The following is a 19,442-nucleotide window of genomic DNA, read 5'->3' as shown; positions in this document are numbered from 1 at the left end:
AAAGTAGATGCTCCATTTCTTTTGAGCTACTGATTTTTAAATTTTTCAAGAACTAGAGTTCTAATACTTAAGCTGAATGTTATACTTGGCATTCTCAGATACTGCAGAGGATGAAATAGTCAAATATTTTTCCCTTGGCAAATTAAGAAAAAAATAGTTGAGTACTTCCTAAAGTCTGTGTTAAAGTTTCAACAAGTATGGGCTTGATAAGTGAATAAACACAGCATAAGAAAAGATAACTTAAACCAAGTGAAAAAAGTGAAATAGCAATATTTTTAAAATATTCCCTTTGTTTTGTTATAATTTGTACTCACATTTTTCCAGTCACTTTTCTGGTCTACATAGTAGGTGGCTTCCAAAAATTTCCTTTAAGAAGTCTACTGATTTCAGTTAAATGAATTTATTTTGCTACTCTTTGAAAAGAAAGAATGAAAGAGTACAATCAGACACTATTCAGAGGGACTGTTTCTACTAAAAGTAGAAAGTAACTGTGGCAAAGCAGGAAGAATTGAAGAGAGGTAAAAAATGTGAGATATGTCCCCAAAGATCTTGCCTATGCTAAATGAAAGCAACAATGTTAATGGCATTTTACACTGACCCTCAGATGATCCGTTAAAAAAATGCAAAGTGATTTCATAGAAACAAATGCTGATTTATGAAGTCAAATCTAATCTAGACAGAATGCTTAATGATGTTTATATTGTTAGCTATGTGCTGGTTTAGAATAGAAGAATCCTGACATCTATAATGATATCTGATGTGGTAGATGGTGTCAAGGTACCACATTATCTGAAGTGAATTTACAGGCTAAAAGTCAGTATAGAAAATATTATACTTGAAACTATTCATGAATAGGAGGATTTTGTTTTAAAATATAGCATATCTTAGACTCCATCTGAAGGGGTGCAGTCAGAAAGTTGCAAAACAACCTCATTATAAGGGCTTTCACCTGTAGGAGATTTCCAAGATTTTCAGAACATTTTCTAAGGCTTTCCTGTATGAGTGGGATAAGGGAACACAGTCTCTGAAAACACTCTGGCTTGCCTCAAAACATGATTTCCATATTTCATAAATGGCTCTAATTCTCCTCAAAACAAATTCATTATTATGGTGGGGTTCATATCATATCCTCTCCAATAAAAGCCTCTTGTATGCCACAAAATCTCATGCTGCCTCAAGTAAAGGACAGGTTAGAATTCCTTCCAGCTTTATCAGTTTGGCTCACCAGCAGTAACTCTTTTTCTTGAGATGTGTAATTATACAACCGAAACTTATTCTATTATAGTAAAGGATAATACCCAGAAATCTGAATTAATTCTACTGTACTTCCATACAAACTAGCCAAGGGGGTCCAAAATTACATTATTAATGTTTCTTCTGACTCCTACACACTTCCAGTACTAACTGGGATTCCAACTTTGGATTCTAAAAAAAAAAAAAAAAAAAATCCGTGAGTTTTAGTTTTGAAGGTGTAAAAATGATCCACAAACATTATTAATGATTTAAAAATATTTTGTATCTTTATAATTGGGGCTAAATCTCATGTTTGCTAATCATGAGAAATTTAATAAAACAGTGCAAATTCTTTGTGGAAAATAAAAGCTAGAGATGATCTATTCATATAAATATCAGTGTCCTAAATTGTAAATTAACAGTACCATCTAAAAAATCTTCCCTTTTACATTCCATTATCTAAAGAATGAACAATACAGAACAGTTTCTGACAGCTTATGAAAACAGTCTCTTTGCAATTATAAACTCAATTCAGAATTCAAAGCCAATTTCTGAAACAGACAAAAAGAGAAACAAATTCAGTCTCTTATCAGGGGACACAAGTATGTTATTACTTTTGCTTCAGTTTATTGTGTGATAAATGCAACAAATGTTTTAATATCTTACAACTGAGGTAAACACTGGAACCACCAAGAAAAAAAATTTACGGAAAGTAATCATTTAAAGACGCAAAAACTTGGAGCAAACCTCAAACCACAATTTACAACAAATCACATAAACATATTAAATCACAAACTTAATGCTTACTTTCCAATCCCCCAAAAGTAAATCACGTCTAACTGAAATCAAACTGTATATTTTAAAATCTTTAAACCTGAACAAGCTAGCAACATCAAAATACTTCCAATGCTCTGCCAATACTTGTATCTTAAAGAAGAAATATCTTTTAAGACTCTTTTTAGCCTCTTTAAAAAATGAAACATTCTATGTCACAGAGAACTGAGCTTTGAGGCTTTAAAGTAAAATGTTCTAAAATAACTTTCATTATTAAGTACAATTAAATTTAGTTAATCATAAGTTTAGAAGAAAATTTGACAAGTCAGTCAAAGATCTTTTGGTGTAATTCTTCTTGTAAGCAGATGTTATATCTGGTACGTCTATTTATCTAGTACTACAATGCCTTAGAAAAATACTCAATGTGTTCTTTAAATGAATTGAACTATATAAACTCATTAATCTATTTCTCTCTTGTAGAAATGAATAACTGTGTTAATCCCAAGGAAAATGTCTCAGGGTCATACTTCCTGATTGGAAACTCATTATCAGATGTGGAAACAAAAGGATGTGTCTTCGGGCATCACAAAGGGAATTAGCATGAAAATGAAATTTTGAGATATCAGTTTGCTACCTAAATTGACACTGAGTCAACAAACAGAAGCATTTAAATTTCATTTCCAAGTCCATTTAGCAAATCTAGTTCCAGTCCAAGTACCTTTAATGTGCAAAAGCTCAGTGAAAGCAAGTGTTCACCACGCAAGCCATAGATAGGATTTCCTTAACCTGCTGCCCTCTAGACACATCACTCCCTGTTAAACAGGCAACTACCGCCAGATGCTCTTGCTAGAAATGGTCACAGATGGTCAGCTGTCCAGTTAAAAGAACATACTGCTCTCCCAATATCCAAGAGTAAGAAGGAGAGGAGTGAGAGCTGTTAACACTTGCCTGCTTAGCAGATTAAATGCATTTGCTTGCTTTAAGCTTGGTTAGACCCCAACATTAGCTTTCTAGAAAAGGACAACTAGACCCTAAGGATCTCAAGATTAAAAGGCACCTTAAAGGTGATCTAGTCAACAGCTACACAATGTCTGAATCCACACGACTGCATCCCTGATAGTCAGCCATTCAGGTCTTGACTTGGCAACCCCAAGGGTGGGGAACCTGCTGTCTAACAAGAAAGCACCTACAGCTGGAACAGTCCTCCTTTATCCTGAACTGCAGTTAGTCCAACCACTTAGTCTAATTCCATAGTCAGGAAACATGGAACTACTTAAAAAGACAGGGCATGTCAACTATAACAAAATAACTTCCTACTTTATGCTTTATAAAGTGATTTTAAACTGAGTTATCCCAATATACTTAACATATTTACAACATAAAAACAAAAGCATTAGTATCTATGTTTTTAAAACACAGAAAAAAAATGGTTTAAAATTTTGAAAGCTGTTATTCAGATATCAGAAAATAATTCAACAATGATCAAAGGATCTTCCTCTTTATATATCCATGTATTTGTAAAAAATTTAAATTTTAAAGAATTGTTTTAATTGCCAAGTGTTAATAAAATGTTTCTCAACTTTTCACAAGCACCAAGTTCTGTTTTTTTCTAACAAATTATTCATCTGTTTAGAATAAGCTACCTGTAATATATATATATTCAAGAAGAGCTCTCTATGAATTCATTTTTTGTATCTTCTACATATTTAATTTCCTTGACAATGAGGAAATTGGAAGTACTGAGTTTGATCTATTATTTTTTGCCAATGATTGTCTCAAATCATGTTTCTTACTTGATATGGAGTAATAACTTTCTTTAACAAATGATATGGATATGGACAGGGAAAGTACACTGAGAAGTCATGGCTAGAAATAAATGTTGTTGACTTTATTGATAGTTGATTGGGCTAAGGTGATCTCAGAGTTTCAGTGGTTTTAGGAAGGTCAACCTGGAACCTAGGTGAATTCCCTTCATCACTTATAAAGCCATGTGACAGAGATCAATAGTGAAACTTATCTAACTTAATGCAGACTAAAATTTTAAATGACATACGCTTATAAGCAAAATACCATCTGGAAAACTACGGCTAAGCTCCCCACTATGCAGGATCTGACTCCCAGGGGTGTAAATCTCCCTGGCAACACAGGATATGACTCCCGAGGATGAATCTGGGCCTGAGGTTGTGGTATTGACAACATATTCTTGATCAAAAGGGGGTATGTGAAATGAAACGAAATAAAGTTTCAGTGGCTGAGAGATTCGAAATGGAGTCAAGAGGCCACTCTGGAGGGCATTTTTACACACAATATAGATAACCCATTTTAGGTTTTAATGCATTGGTATAACTAGAAGTAAATACCTAAAACTACCAAACTGCAACCCAGTAGCCTTGACTCTTGAAGACGATTGTATAACAATGTAGCTTACAAGGGGTGACAGTGTGATTGTGAAAGCCTTGTGGATCACACTCCCTTTATCCAGTACATGGATGGATGAGTAGAAAATTGGGGACAAAAACAAAATGAAAAAATAGGGTGGGAGGGGGATGGATGATTTGGGTGTTATTTTTTATTCTTATTTTTAATTTTTCTGCTATAAGGAAAATGTTCAAAAAATTGGAGTGACGAATGCACAACTACATGATGGTACCGTGAACAGTTGATTGCACACTTTGGATTACTGTATGATATGTGAATATATCTCAATAAAACTCAATTAAAAAACGAAACAAAACAAAACAAAACCTATGGCTAAGAACTGGAGGATTGGGGTTGTGTGTCCCTGCTTCTGAAAACCCCGATTCCCACCACTGCTTCTTACTGCACAGGGAGTTGAGTCTCATGCTGCTCTCACAGCTTGTGCTAATGTGAGGCCAGGGCAGTGAATGGAGCAGCCTGTGGTGAGGCCACTGTGCCTCTCACCTTCCCTCACCTCTAAAGGGCAGCCTGCAAAAGGGAAAGTCATAGAGCTCTATAAAACACCAATATATGCAGAAGATGCCATGACAATTTAGTAGGTATTTGGTTGGTAATCATAATAAAAGTTATTGCTTTGTACTTAAGGGTAAAAATCTACTCATGAGCAATAAAAGGCTAAGTGTGCCTTTTTATACTTCAATGAATATATATCTGCTTATACTCATGTATTAATTTTAGATATAATTTTTTTTTACTCTCTATTAAACATGTTCTGATCACAAAATTCTTTCACCCTGTAAAGACAGGAAGGATAGGGAATAAAATAGTGTCTTTCAAAATTCTGATGAACCCAAACACAAAGACTGAGGGCTTTTTTCCTAGTGTTTCTGGGTTGTTTCTGGGTTAGAGCTGGGTAAAGTAAATATTACAGTTACCTTGGGTCATATATAAGGGCATTCTTTTATACATAATTTACATATAATACCTTACACATGTAAAACAATACATCTATATGGCATCCCTAAGCAATGGCTAAGTTGAACTTAATCACTGATTATTATCTGATCATTCAGTGATATTCTTATTCCACATTTGTTCTCCTACCATCCACTCTATCAGAAGTAAACACTATAAAGAAAAGCAAATGCCCAGAACTGGGATAAAGATGGAAAGATACCACGGTTACCTGACTTTTCTAATCTACTCACAACAAAGACCCCTGACTTTTGGCAGTAGAATAAATAGTGATATAGTAATGTCACTTCTTTTCTTTGTAGCATCAAGTCAATTCTGCCTTATATCCAGTAACATTTCTCCCAATTGTCAGAGAGGAAGGAAAAAATGAGGAGCACAGTAGAGGTTCACTCACCTAAACCACTGAGAGTATAGAGAAGATCACTGGCATCTAAGAAAATGGGTCCATTCTCTTGCTGCCCTTCTTCTTTGTAGTACAGCTTATAGCCCTGAATGGATGCTGTGTCCTCAGCATCTTGCTGCCACTTCACAGAAATAGTGGTACAGTTCATAGGCTCCAAATGTAACTCTGGAGATTTAGGAGCTAGAAAAAGTCAACAGCAAATATATGTATAAAAACTTCATAATTCATGTGAAAACATACCATAGTGTAGATTTCTCAGTCTTAGGCCAAAAATTGCAAAAAAGTTCAATTGAAACAATTCTATTTTAACTTAACTTTCAAAATTCCACAATGATATTAAACTTTGAGATAGAATTTTAAAAATAAAAAATAATATTTAAAAACACTAATGTATAAATAAATACAAAATATTATTTTTTTCAGGATATTAAACTTTTTTTTCAAAGAGGTAATAAGTACTTTCTAATTTTGACCATCTAATGCCCCTCGGCGATAGAGAGGACAGTCATTGTTACTAATCAACCAACAAAAATTAAAGCGACGGGTAGTCATGTACTATTCTACATTAATGAGAGAAAAAGGTCTAGAATTTACCAGTCTTAAGGTCTTTCTATTAAACTGATGATTTTAAAAATATATGGTAATGATACTCATTAGGTCTTTATTAATATATAACTTTTGGTTAATCAGTTTGATTTGGACCTATCTGAGGGATAGGTCCATGAAGAATTTGCTAAACAAATAATTGTATCTAAAAGTTTTACACACTAAAGAACTCTACAAAAAGGGGCTACTAAAAGCTTTTTCTTTTCTTAACGTCAATTAAATCCAGATCTATGGAGTATTTTTATTCATAAAACTAATTTAGAATATAACACAGTTTAGAAAAGAAGAATTTGGCTCAAAAGTAAAACTACATTACATTATTCTTCCTCAATAATGTGTAAAGTCTACCTTTCACGCTTGTAGCTCTGGGTGTTCTATGTGATGTCCACACGGATGACTCTCCCAGTCCCACTCTGGTGGCAGCAGTAATCCGGACCAGGTAGACACTATCAGGCTTCAGGCCCTCCAAAAGGTACTCATGCGTGGTCCCTGGGAGTTCCAGAACTTGGATGGAATTCTCGGTACTCAGGCGGAAGGACAGGCGATAGAGCACCACTTGGCCCCTTCTATATTTAGCTGGGATTGGCAGCCAGTTGATGAGAATATCTGTGGGACTTCGACTTGTCAAACTAATTTCAGGAGGTCTCAGGGGAACTAGAAAATTGGTTGTTTATAAATATTTAGAATCAAAACTCTCACTTAGAACACCACTATTTATTGAATTCTCTTAATAGCAACAACATAACATAATAAAGAAGAGATACTTTTAGCCGTAGCAGAGGTTTTCAGTCAAGTAGAGTACAAACCAGAAAACAGAAGGGAGAATGAGGGAGAATCAAGTACAGGGAACCAAAGAAAGCAAGGTTTTCATAGTTGTTGTAATTGTTCTTTGTTTGGATGGAAGGAATATGAGAATACTTAATACCCATAAGGAATAAGACTGCTTCTCAAATGATCCCACCAAAGTGCCTTTGAAGCATGAAGGGTAGGGAAGCCTATGAGACCAGGGATATAACCTGGCAAATTTTTTTTTGAAGTATAAGAGTTATATATTAAAAATTAATGTGAAGCCTGTATTTCAAATGCTAATATATGGTGTTTAATATTAAACCAATGTTTTTCTTCCAAATATTTTAAACAAAACTGACACTCTAGGAAAATGAATCAAATATACTGGGAGGAAGTCTAACATTAAGAGGTAAGAGCTGGGTTCTAGAGTTAGATTCTCTGGGCTTGAGCCTTTGTTCAACACTTATCACTTTGTGTGATCTTGGCCAGATTACTTTACTTCCATGTGTCTTGGTTTCTTCATATGCAAAATGGGGATAATAATAGCTCCTTTTAAGGATTTTCCCATTACAGTGAGTGGCAGTACCATTTGTCGCTCAAGCCAAAACCCTAGTGTCATCTTGACTCCTTTTCTGTTCACACTCCACATTCAATCCTGGGGCTCTACCACTTCCATTGCCCACTCCCTTGCTCCATGCCATTCATGACAATAACCTCCCAACAGTTTTCCTGTTTCTGCCCTTGTCCCTACCATCTAGCATTAACCTGTTAAAACACAAGTCAGATCTTGTCACTCTTTTGCTCAAAATGGCTCCCACTTCACTGAAAGGAAAAGACAAAGTCTTCAGCGCGGCTTCACACAAAGCCCCATCTGCTTTAGAGTCGAGTCCCCATTACTTCTTTGCCTCATCTCCTACTGCTTTTCCCCTTTTGTTCTTTCTGCTTCAGTAGTGCTTCTGCTTCAGGACCTTTGCAATCTCCTTACCCTCTACCGAGAATGCACCTTCCAGGCATCTGTCTAGCCAGCTCCCTCATTTTTCATTCCTTTCAGGTCTCCATACAAATGCTACCTGCTTAGTGAGCCCTTCTCAGAAGACTGTCAAGTCTTAATCACCTCATCTGAACATTTCATATCCCTCTTCCCTGATTTTCCCCCCTTCTCTCAGCACTTATCACTATCTAAAATAGAATATAATTTACTTGTTTATCTTGTTTTTTTGTTCCTCCCACCATCTACTCTTTGTAAGCTTCATGAGGTCAGGGAATATTTTGTTTTGTTTACTACTAAATATTGAGTAATACATAGCAAGTACTTAATTAATAATTGTTGAATAAGCAAGGAAAAATCAATTTATTAAGCATTTCTGAGTCCTTTATTGTTTGAACTTGTTAATTTTCACAAAAACCCAATGAGGGAAGTACAATTATCATTTCCATTTTATAGCTGAGGAAACTGAAGTACAAAGAAGTTAAATAACTTGCCCAAGGTCACACAGCTAAAAAGTGAAGAAACAGACCTAGAAAGAGAGTCCACACTCTTACCCACAATACTGCCTCTTGTATAATAATATTCCTCCATCATAGGGTTATATAAGGATTAAACAAGAAGACTCAAGTAAGGGGTTGAGAACATGCAGATGGTAAGCCCCCAAGTGTTAGCTATATCTGTACTGCACTGATGTGCGCCTCAGGAGATCATGCATCTCAGTTTAAGAAGTATGGGCTTAGCAAAAGGGGAAAGACTGCACAGAAATTTGAAAAGCAGTGACAGATGGTTTGTATGTTATTCAGAAAAAAACCTGAAAATATCATTAAATGAAAAGGCTTCATGGTAAGAAAAGTTTAGAGGAGAAAAACTTTGAGATCATAACTCAATTGGAATTTGAAAGTTCTTAAAAGTAGCTTATCATGCTCAGATTCATTTTCTTCAAGCATACAGAAAAGGAACACACATCACACACTTAGTCAAACTCTGAATTTATAAACATCAAAATAATTGGTATAACAGAGGTATTAGTAAGAGATCAGGGACCAAATGAACAAAGAAAAAGACCCAGGAATCCTTTATATTAAAATGTTTTTGAAAACTAAGTCTGGACTTTTTCCTGAGGCTGAGAAAACACTTATAAACAGAGAAGACTATAATTAAACATATGTTAAATAATTCTCCTTTGATGCTGCTAAGCACAAACATGGGCCTTCTAGAGCTCCTGGTGGGAGACATCCCTTCTTTTACAACTTGGTAAGAGGAGGCTGAGGAGGAGAATCAGTTATCTAGGACTATCTTAATGAATAAAATTGTCCCACCATTATAAAATTAACCACTATACAATTTTCAAAGAAGTTTTTTTAACTGGGAGGTACTCATCTTCAAAAACTCCTGGTTTCAGAAGTTCAATACCGCTCCTCCAGATTTCTGGGAAGAAAGTCATTTTATATATTCAACCCATAGCTGTCATTATAGCTATTCATGCCTAGAGAATCTCACATTTTGTTCTAGTCACTAAAAAAATTTGCATTGTTTTTGCAATTTAAAATACAAATCTTTGAATAGATCCAATCACAATACAAGAATTTTATTATTAAAATTTATATTATGAAGTATAAATAAAAGGGCCCACCATGTCACTGTCAAAAAGCATGAGTCAGACTTGAAAAGGCAAATTAGCCTGCTGTTTAACACACCTGTTTTTTAACCCAAAGGGGAATATTTTCTGTGATTTAAAACACATTTATTCATTGATATTGATTAAACAAACAAATGTTCATACTGAAATAATCTAGAATCATGTTTTCTTACCATCCTCTAGAGTATTCTGTGTCACATGATCAGACATCTGGCTGGCTCCCATTGGCATATATGCCACTATGTAGAAAGTATAATTACTGGCAGGTTCTAAGTCATCAATAATATAATGAGTTGTATCATTTCCAATGACTACTTGATACTCTTCATTATTTAAACCTAGATTAAAGAATCAGTTTTAAAAATTATGAATACCCAAACTACAATTAACAAGACCACTTTCCTTCACTGATCACTGGTCTTGGGTTCTAATCTTCACCTCTGTGACTTTTAAAAGATGCAAACAGGAAAATGTTTATTTTCTAAAAGGAATCATGTCTTGCTGCAAATTACTAGTTTGCATTTTTCCCAAGTAAATAAGTCTGAAAATAATATTTTTCAAACCTCATTTAACATCTAGTCAAAACACACAAGAGCTTAACACAATTAGAATCCTGTAATTCACAACTGTAAATTTTACTTGCTTAAACTCAAGGTTTCTTTTTCTCCTTTAAACATAATCAGAGAAACAGCAGGGAATGAAATGGCACTACTCTCTATAAAAGCAAACTAAACCACTTCCAGGGCAGATGGTGGAGTAGGGAGCTCCAGGACTCAGTCCTCCCAATAAAACAACTATTAAACACTCAGGACCTGTCTGAAACAACTATTTTGAAACTCCAGGGGCCAGAAGAACACTGTACAGCACCCAGGGAAGAGTGGGAGGAAGAGGCTGATATATTATGGTGAAGAACTATAAGTTGCCTCACTCTGCGCAGTAGATACTGGCCACGATCTCTCACTCTGGCAGCACACCAGAGCAGGGTCTGGCCCTTGGCTAGTTGCTACTGACAGAAACGGACATAAAAATCCTCTTCCCTAAGAACAGGGGTGTACATGGTCGACCACTGATCATGGCTTTTGATTAGGGAATTTGGATTGTTGGGTCCTGGCTCTGAGGGCAGCAACTGTTTCAACCTGCCATGGTCAAAGTTGATACAAACCATTGTTTCAACCTTCCCTGAACAGGGGAAGAGCCGGTGGAGATTTTAAGATGCAAGGATTCCTCAGGGCTGCAGGGGAAAGTTAGCCCAAGGGCTAAATTTGAGGGGCAAGTCAGGAAAGCTCAGCCTTGGGGAGGAGTTGGAGAAGTTTTTGGCACCCTTCGTGGCCCCCCTCCAGAGGACACTTTGGAGATGGTCTGCACCACCTTGGTGGGTCCCTGGCCCTGATTCGGTTGGGAAAGACTGAATTGGGAAAGTCCTTCTCAAGATGACCCTCCTCTCAGAATTTGTCCTCCAGGCAAAAGCAGTGTGAGAAAAAAAAGAGGGCAAGAAACTATAGAGGCAGACAGTCTGGGACAAAGGTCTGCTGTCTTCAGGTACCCAGGAGAGGGAGGTTTGTCCCCTGGGAAACAGAGGGGCCAACCAAACTCCTCTAAGCAAGGGAACTGCAAAACAACTAAAAATCAAAAGCCCAGGACAAGACAGAGACCCAGTAAGACAGGGAAATCCCTGTACAGTGCATTCATCCTGGGCAGACCTTCCTGATAGGAGGGCTGAACTCAAGAAAATCTGTCTTATCACCAGCTGGTTACAAAACCAGGGAAGAGACATCCCAGAAAGAAAATCCTCAGAGTTAACATTTTAAAATATTAAAATGTACACTGTACAACAAAAAAGTACAAGACAAAAAAGAAACAGGAAATGATGGCCCATCCAAAAGACAACAATAAAAATATAGAACACACCAATGAAGAAGAAGAGAATGTGGACATATCAAACAAAGCTTAAAAAAAATAATCTAAAATGCTCAAGGAGATGAAGGAAAGTACAGAGAAAGAACTACAGGATATCAGGAAAACTATGAATGAGCAATATGAGAGTCTAAGAAACAGAAATTTTAAAAAGGAACCAAGCATAACAACTGGAGTTGAAGACCACAATAACAAATGAAAAACGCCCAGGAGGGTTTCAAGAGCAGAGTGGAGATGGCAAAAGAAAGAATTAGTGAACATGAAGACAAGAAACTTAAAATGAGCCAGGCTGAGGAACAAAAAGAAAAAAGAAATAATAAAAGTGAAAATAGCCTAAGACAGCTCGGGGACACCAACATATGCATTATGGAAGTCCCAGAAGGAGAAGGCAAGAGACAAAGGCGCAGAAGGAATTGTCAAAGAAATAATGACAGAGAACTTCCCAAATTTAGCAAAAGACATGAATATGTACACCCAAGAAGCTCAGAGAACAACAAACAGGATAAACATAAAGAAAAATATACCCCGTCATATACTGATCACACTGTCAAATGCAAAAGACAAGGAAAGAATTCTGAAAGCTGCAAGAAAAAAGTGACATGTTACATGTTACAATAAGACTGAGTGCTGATTTCTTATCAGAAGCCATGGAAGCAAGAAGGCAGTGGGTTAAAATACTTAAAGTGTTGACGAAAAACAACTGCCAGTCAAGAATTTTACTTCCAGTGGGACTTTCTTTCAAAAATGAGGGAAAGATGAAGACTTCTCAGATAAACAAAAGCTGAGGGAGTACATCACCATTAGATCTTCCATAGAAGCAAAACTAAAGGGGAGTTCTTCGGACTGAAAGAAAAGGACACTAGAGAGTCGTTCAAAGCAACATAAAGAAATAAAGGCCTGCAATTAAGGTAACCATTTGGGTAATTACAAATACCAGTATTATTGTATTGTATTGCATGGTACACAACTGCACTTCTTACCTCCTACAGGTGCTAAAATGCAAATGCATAAAAAGCGATGATAAATGTATGGTTTTAGACATACAATGTACAAAGATATAAAGTGGTAAAAAGTAAAAAAAAAAATGGTGGGGAGACAGAGTGGTATAGGAAAAGGTATGATGTGTTAAATTTTAACTCTAAGGCAACCACAAGGAAAACAGATAAAAAATATATCCAGCTAGAACTGTGGAGGCACTAATATGGCACAACCCAAGAAACCAAATAAATATATAAGTAGGCTTTAACGGAACTGAGGGACAATAAAAACCTTACAAAGGCTAAATAGCAAAATGGCAGAAGAAAGATCTGTATTATCAGTAGTAACGTTAATGGCTTTAAATGCAAATGGATTAAACTCTACAGTCAAAAGGCAGAGATAGAGAGAATGGATAAAAAGCATGACCCAATTATAAGGTGTCTGCAAGAGACTCACCTTAAAGTCAAAGATATAAGTACGTTGAGAGTGAAAGGATGGAAAAAATATACCATGTAAGTAGTAATAAAAAGAGAGCTGGGGTGGCTATACTAATAAAACACACTTTAAGTCAAAAACAATTACAAGGGACAAGGATGGTCTTTACATACTGATAAAAGGGACAATTCAACAGGAAGATGTATCAGTTATAAATATATATGCACCTAACAGCAGCCCCAATATATATGAAGCAAATACTGACAGATTTGAAGGGAGAAACTGACGGTTCTACATCAATGGTAGACTAACACACCACTCTCAATAATGGATAAAATATCTAGTCAGAAGATCAATAAGGAAGTACAGGACTTGAGTGATACACTGAGAAGGCCTACCAGACATGGACAGAACACTGCACCCAACAAAAACAGAATACACATTCTTCTTGAGTGCACACAGATCATTCTCCAGGAGAGACCATGTTGGGTCACAAAACAAGTCTCAAGAAATTCAAAAATACTGAAATCATATGATGTATATTCTTCAACCATAAAGGAATGAAGCTAGAAACCAATAACAGAAATAGAAGGGGAAAATACACAACTATGTGGAAATTAAACAACATATTCTTTTTTTTTTTTAAATTCAGTTTTATTGAAATATATTCACATACCATACCATCACCCATGGTATACAATCACCTGTTCACAGTATGATCATATAGTTATGCATTCATTGCCACAATCTCTTTCTGAACATTGTCCTTACATTAGAAAGAATCAGAATAAGAATAAAAAATAAAAGTAAAAAAAGAACACCCAAACCATCCCCCCCATCCCACCTATTTGTCATTTAGTTTTCATCCCCATTTTTCTACTCATCCATCCATATGCTAAAGGGAGTGTGATCCACAAGGTTTTCACAATCACACTGTCAGCCCTTGTAATCTACATTATTATATAATTGCCTTCAGGAGTCCAGACTACTGGGTTGGAGTTTGGTAGTTTCAGGTATTTACTTCTAGGTATTCCAGTACATTAAAACCTAAGAGGTGTTATCTATATTGTGCATAAGAATGTCCACCAGAGTGACCGCTCGACTCTATTTGAAATCTCTCAGCCACTGAAAATATTTCGTCTCATTTCGCATCCCCCTTTTGGTCAAGAAGATATTCTCAATCCCACGATGCCGGGTCCAGATTCATCCTCGGGAGTCATATCCTGTGTTGCCAGGGAGATTTACACCCCTGGGAGTCGGGTCCCACATAGGGGGGAGGGCAGTGAGTTCACCTGCCAAGGTGGCTCAGTTAGAGAGAGAGAGAGGGCCACATCTGAGCAACAAAGAGGTACTCAGGGGGAGACTCTTAGGCACAATTATATGCAAGTTTATCCTCTCCTTTGCAGTAACGAGCTTCATAAGGGCAAGTCTCACGATCGAGGGCTCAGCACATCAAACTGCCACTCCCAATGTTTGTGACAACATCAACACCAGTCCAAGTGAGGAAGTCCAAGTCTTCTGCACCTTCCCCCAACTACTCGGGGTGGGGGTGGGGGGAGCTGTAAATATATTTTTTATTCTCTGCCCAAATTACTTTGGGATGTAAACAACATACTCTTAAGCAACCAATGGGCTGAAGAGGAAATCAGATGAAATAAGGAAAAAAGAAGAAAGACTTTAAATCATAGACCTATTCTCACAACTGGAAGAGTTAGAAAAGAAGACCAGACTAAACCCAAAGTGAGCAAAAGGAAGGAAATAACAAAGATTAGAGAAGAGATAAATGAAATAGAAAAAAAAAACCCAATAGTGAGAATCAACAAAACCAAGTTAGTTCTTTGAAAAAAATCAACAAAATTCACAAACCTGCAGCTAGACTGACAAAGAAAAAAACAGAGAGGATACAAATAATGAAAATAAAAAATGAAAGGGGAGATATTACTACTGACTGTGCTGAAATAAAAAGGACTAAAAGTGGGTACTATGAACAACTATATGCTAATAAATTAGATAACCTAGATGAAATGGTCAAATTCTTGGAAACACACAAACCACCTACATTGACTCAAGAAGACATGGAAGATGTCAACAAACCAATTATTAAAGAGGTCAAATCAGTCTTCAAAACCTCCCAACAAAGAAAGAGCAGGACCAGATAGTTTCATAGGTGAATTCTACCAAATATTCCAAGAATACTTAACTCCGATTCTGCTCAAACTCTTCCAAAAAATTGAAGAGGACGAAAGACTCCCTAACTCATTCTACAAGGCCAACATCACTCTCATACCAAAGCCAGATAAAGATACCACAAGAAAACTACAGACCAATATCTTTTATGAATACATAAAATTCTCAATAAAATACTAGCAAACCGAATCCTACAGCATTATACACCATGATCAACCAGGATTTAATTCTGGTATGCAAGGTTTGTTCAGCATAAGTAAATCAATTAATGCAATACACCACATTAACATAATGAAAGGGAAAAAAAAACCACAGGCTCACCTTAATTAACGCAGAAAAGTCACTTGGCAAAATATAGCACCCTTTCTCAATTAAAAAAAACACACAGAATATTAGGAATGGAAGAAAGTTTCCTCAATATGATAAAGGGCATATCTGAAAAGCCCACAGTTAACATCCTACTTAATGGTGAAAGAATGAAAGCTTTTCCTCTAAGATCAGGAACTTGACAAAGATGACCACTATCACCCCTGTTATTCAACATTGTACTAGAATTTCTTTCCAGAGCAATTAGGCAAGAAAAGGAAATAAAAGGCATCCAAATTGGGAAGAAAGTAGTAAAACTTTCTCTATTTGCAGATGATATGATCCTATATACAGAAAATCCTGAAAAATCCACAAGAAAGCTCCTAGAGTTAATAAATGAATTCAGTAAAATAGCGGGGTATGAGGTAAACACCCCCAAACCAGCAGCATTTCTATAAACAAGCAATGAACAAACAGAACAAGAAATGGAGAAAAAAATTCCACTCGTAATAGCAACTAAAGGAATCAAATATCTAGGAATAAATCTAACCAAGGATGTAAAGGTCTGGTACACAGAAAACTACAAAATAATACTAAAAGAAATCAAAGAAGACCTAAAAAAATGGAAGGATATTTTGTGTTCATGGATTGGAAGACTAAATATCATTAAGATGTCAATACTACTCAGAGCAATTTATAGGTTCAATGCAATCCCAATCAAAATTCCAACAACTTTCCTTGCAGAAATGGAAAAGCCAATCAACAAATTTATTTGGAAGGGTAAGGGTTCCCAAATAGCTAAAGCCATCTTAAAAAAGAAGAATGAAGTTGGAGGAGTCACACTTCTGATCTTAAAACTTATTACAAAGCCACAGTAATCAAAACGGCATGGTACTGGCACAAGGACAGATATATAGGCCAATGGAATCACATTGAGAGCTCAGAAATCAACCCTCACATTTCATGGCAAACTGATTTTTGACAAGGTGGCAGAGACCACTCAATTGGGAAAGAATAGTCTCTTCAACAAATGGTGCTGGGGAAATTGGCTCTCCATTTGCCAAAAAAAAAAAAAAGGAGGACTCCTATCCTCACACCATATATAAAAATCAACTCAAAATGGATCAAAGGCCTAAATATAAGACCTAGAATTATCAAACTCCTCGAAGAAATCATCTTTAGGATCTTGCATTAGGCAATGGTTTCTTAGACTTTCCACCCAAGGTACAAGCAATTAAAAATAATATATATAGGACCTCATCAAAATAAAAAACTTTTGATCTTCAAAGGACTTTATCATAAAGTAAACGACAACCTACACAATGAGAAAAAAATATTTGGAAACAACAAATCTGTTAAAGTATTAATATCCAATATTAATAGCATATAAAGATACCCTTCAACTTAATAAAAAGACAAACAACCAAATTAAAAAACAGGCAAAAGACCTGAAGAGATATTTCTTCATAGAAGATATACAAATGGTCAGAAAGCACATAAAAAGGTGCTTAATATCATTAGCCATCAGGGAAATGCAAATCAAAACCACAATGAGAAAGCATTTCACACTCTAGAATGACTGCTATTAAAAAAAAACAGAAAATAACAAGTGTTGGAGAGGATGTAGAGAAATAGGAACATTCATTCATTGCTAGTAGCAATGTAAAATGGTACAGCCACTGTGGAAAACAGTTTGGTGGTTTCTCAGAAAGCTAAATATAGAACTACCATATGACCTGGCAATCCCACTACTAGGGTTATACCCCAAAGCACTGAAAGTAGGGGTCAAACAGAAACTTGCACACCAATGCTCATAGCGGCATTATTCACAATTGCCAAAGTATGGAAGCAACCCAAGTGCCCATCAACTGATGAATGGATAAATAAAATGTGGCATATACATACAATGGAATATTATTTGGCTGTAAAAAGGAATGAAGACCTGATACATGCAACAACATGGAGGAAGCTTGAAGACATCATGTTGAGTGAAATAAACCAGACACAAAAGGGCAAATATTGTATGATCTCACTGACTTGAAATAATTAGAATTAAGCAAGCTCATAGAGTCAGAATCCAGAATATAGGTTACCAGGGATTGGGAACTGGGGTGGGTAATGGCTGGATAGGGAATGGGAAGTTAAGGCTTAAAATTATAGAGTTCATATTTGGAATGATGGAAATGTTATGGTAATGAATGGTGGTGATGGTAGCACAACATTGTGAATGCAATTAACAGCACTGAAATACATACCTGAGTATAATTAAAGAGGAGAATGTAAGATTGTATATATGCTAACAGAATAAAAATTTTTTAAAAATCCATGGAACTATACTATACAAATAGTGAATCCTATGCTAAACCATGAACTTTAATTAATAGTACATTTATAAAAATGCACCACCATAAATGATAACAAATGTTCCACACCAATGCAAGGTGTTGGTGGTGGGGTGGTATATGGGTATCCTGTATTTTATGCATGATAGTTCTGTAAACTCACAACTTCTCTAATAAAGAAGGAAAAAAAGAAAAAAGTTAATACAACCTAACCAAAAATTGTCCTGCAAAAGATCTCAATTTGCCCCTAAAAAATCTATTAAAATTAACTGACGCAAGTTCTCTTATTTATATTGAAAGCAAAAGAACTGTAAGACATAGAATGTGCTTCGAAATGCTTTGTCCCAGAATGAGCTTTTTTATTTTTTTTCAGGAGAAAAAAATTTCTCAGCATGTCTTAATAAAATATGCATGTTAAGGTATAGAAGGGGATTTGTCTTTGTGGGATTTAATTCCTACAGAGCAAACCTGTAAAGTGGAACAAGAGCGCTGGCAGCCTCTGTGCTTTGCTAACAATTCACGGTAAATGCTCGTCAACTTCATCAGAACTCTCTAAGGAAGGAGCCCTTCTCCCCACAACTGGATTTATAAACAAAACAGAAGGCAAATTCCACTATTAAGTTTTCCCACATTTCTGAATTAACTTGATAGCATTTTAATTAGACAAGATTACAGGCATTTCACAACAGACTGCCTAATGGCTTATTAATTAGGAAATGCATAGTACTATTACTGACCTACCAAATAAGGTCCTTGAGTTCAAATTAAAAAGGCTTGTTCCGTCCCTGAATAGACCACTGAACCACATGTGGAGTCTCTAATGAAACAACCATAATAGCGAACAAGAGTGGTCTCCACCAAAACCAGCATTTCTTTTACCTTCTTAAATCACTGAAAAGGGAATTAACATACCCCAACACACTCAGTTATCAGACTTCCTTTCTTCTTGCTACCATGACCCTGATTTAAATCCAAAATATTCCTTTTCACAATACTACTTCCCAGTACAAAAAACAAACAGCCACAACCCACCTGTTTCTACAATTTTACTGTATCACCATTCTTTGGGTATTTAAATTTGTTTTTAATGTATATTGCATAAAAGCTGGGCTGTTTGTGTGTAGAACTAAAATTTGAAACCTCTACCATGGTTTCCATGAAACATCAATAGAGAAATCTGCAGGATTTATTAATAGCTTTACTTTAAAGCTTTTCCCCTAAAGTAAAGCTTTTCCTCTCAAGTAAAATCTAAGAATAAAACGGGATTCCAAAACTGGAACCGATAATTCTGAATGAAAATTAAGACATTCAATTTTTATTTTTATATAAAAAATATGAGATATCAATAAAGTGTGTCCTGTTCATTTTCAGAGTGTTGTATATGATTTCAGAAAACATTCAAAATATACAAAATCAAATATATCAGAAATTTGTTAATGTTTACTTTCCCACTTA

General features: G+C 35.8%; 1 protein-coding gene across 1 annotated transcript in view; it reads right to left on the bottom strand.

The window, feature by feature from the left end:
• Window positions 1-19,442, bottom strand: part of PRTG (protogenin) — a 142,921-nt gene that overhangs the window by 52,739 nt on the left and 70,740 nt on the right. Inside the window, exons 9-11 of the mRNA XM_037833886.1 lie at window positions 9,999-10,163; window positions 6,758-7,063; window positions 5,795-5,983 (exon numbers count right to left, since the gene is read on the bottom strand). Coding sequence (XP_037689814.1) covers window positions 5,795-5,983; window positions 6,758-7,063; window positions 9,999-10,163 — 660 coding nt within the window. The remainder of the gene's footprint in view (window positions 1-5,794; window positions 5,984-6,757; window positions 7,064-9,998; window positions 10,164-19,442) is intronic.

The sequence above is a fragment of the Choloepus didactylus genome, chromosome 4, assembly GCF_015220235.1.
Source record: "Choloepus didactylus isolate mChoDid1 chromosome 4, mChoDid1.pri, whole genome shotgun sequence".
Lineage (NCBI taxonomy): Eukaryota > Metazoa > Chordata > Mammalia > Pilosa > Megalonychidae > Choloepus > Choloepus didactylus.
The sequence above is the reverse complement of the archived record's forward strand: the minus strand, read 5'-3'. Positions and strand labels throughout refer to the sequence as shown.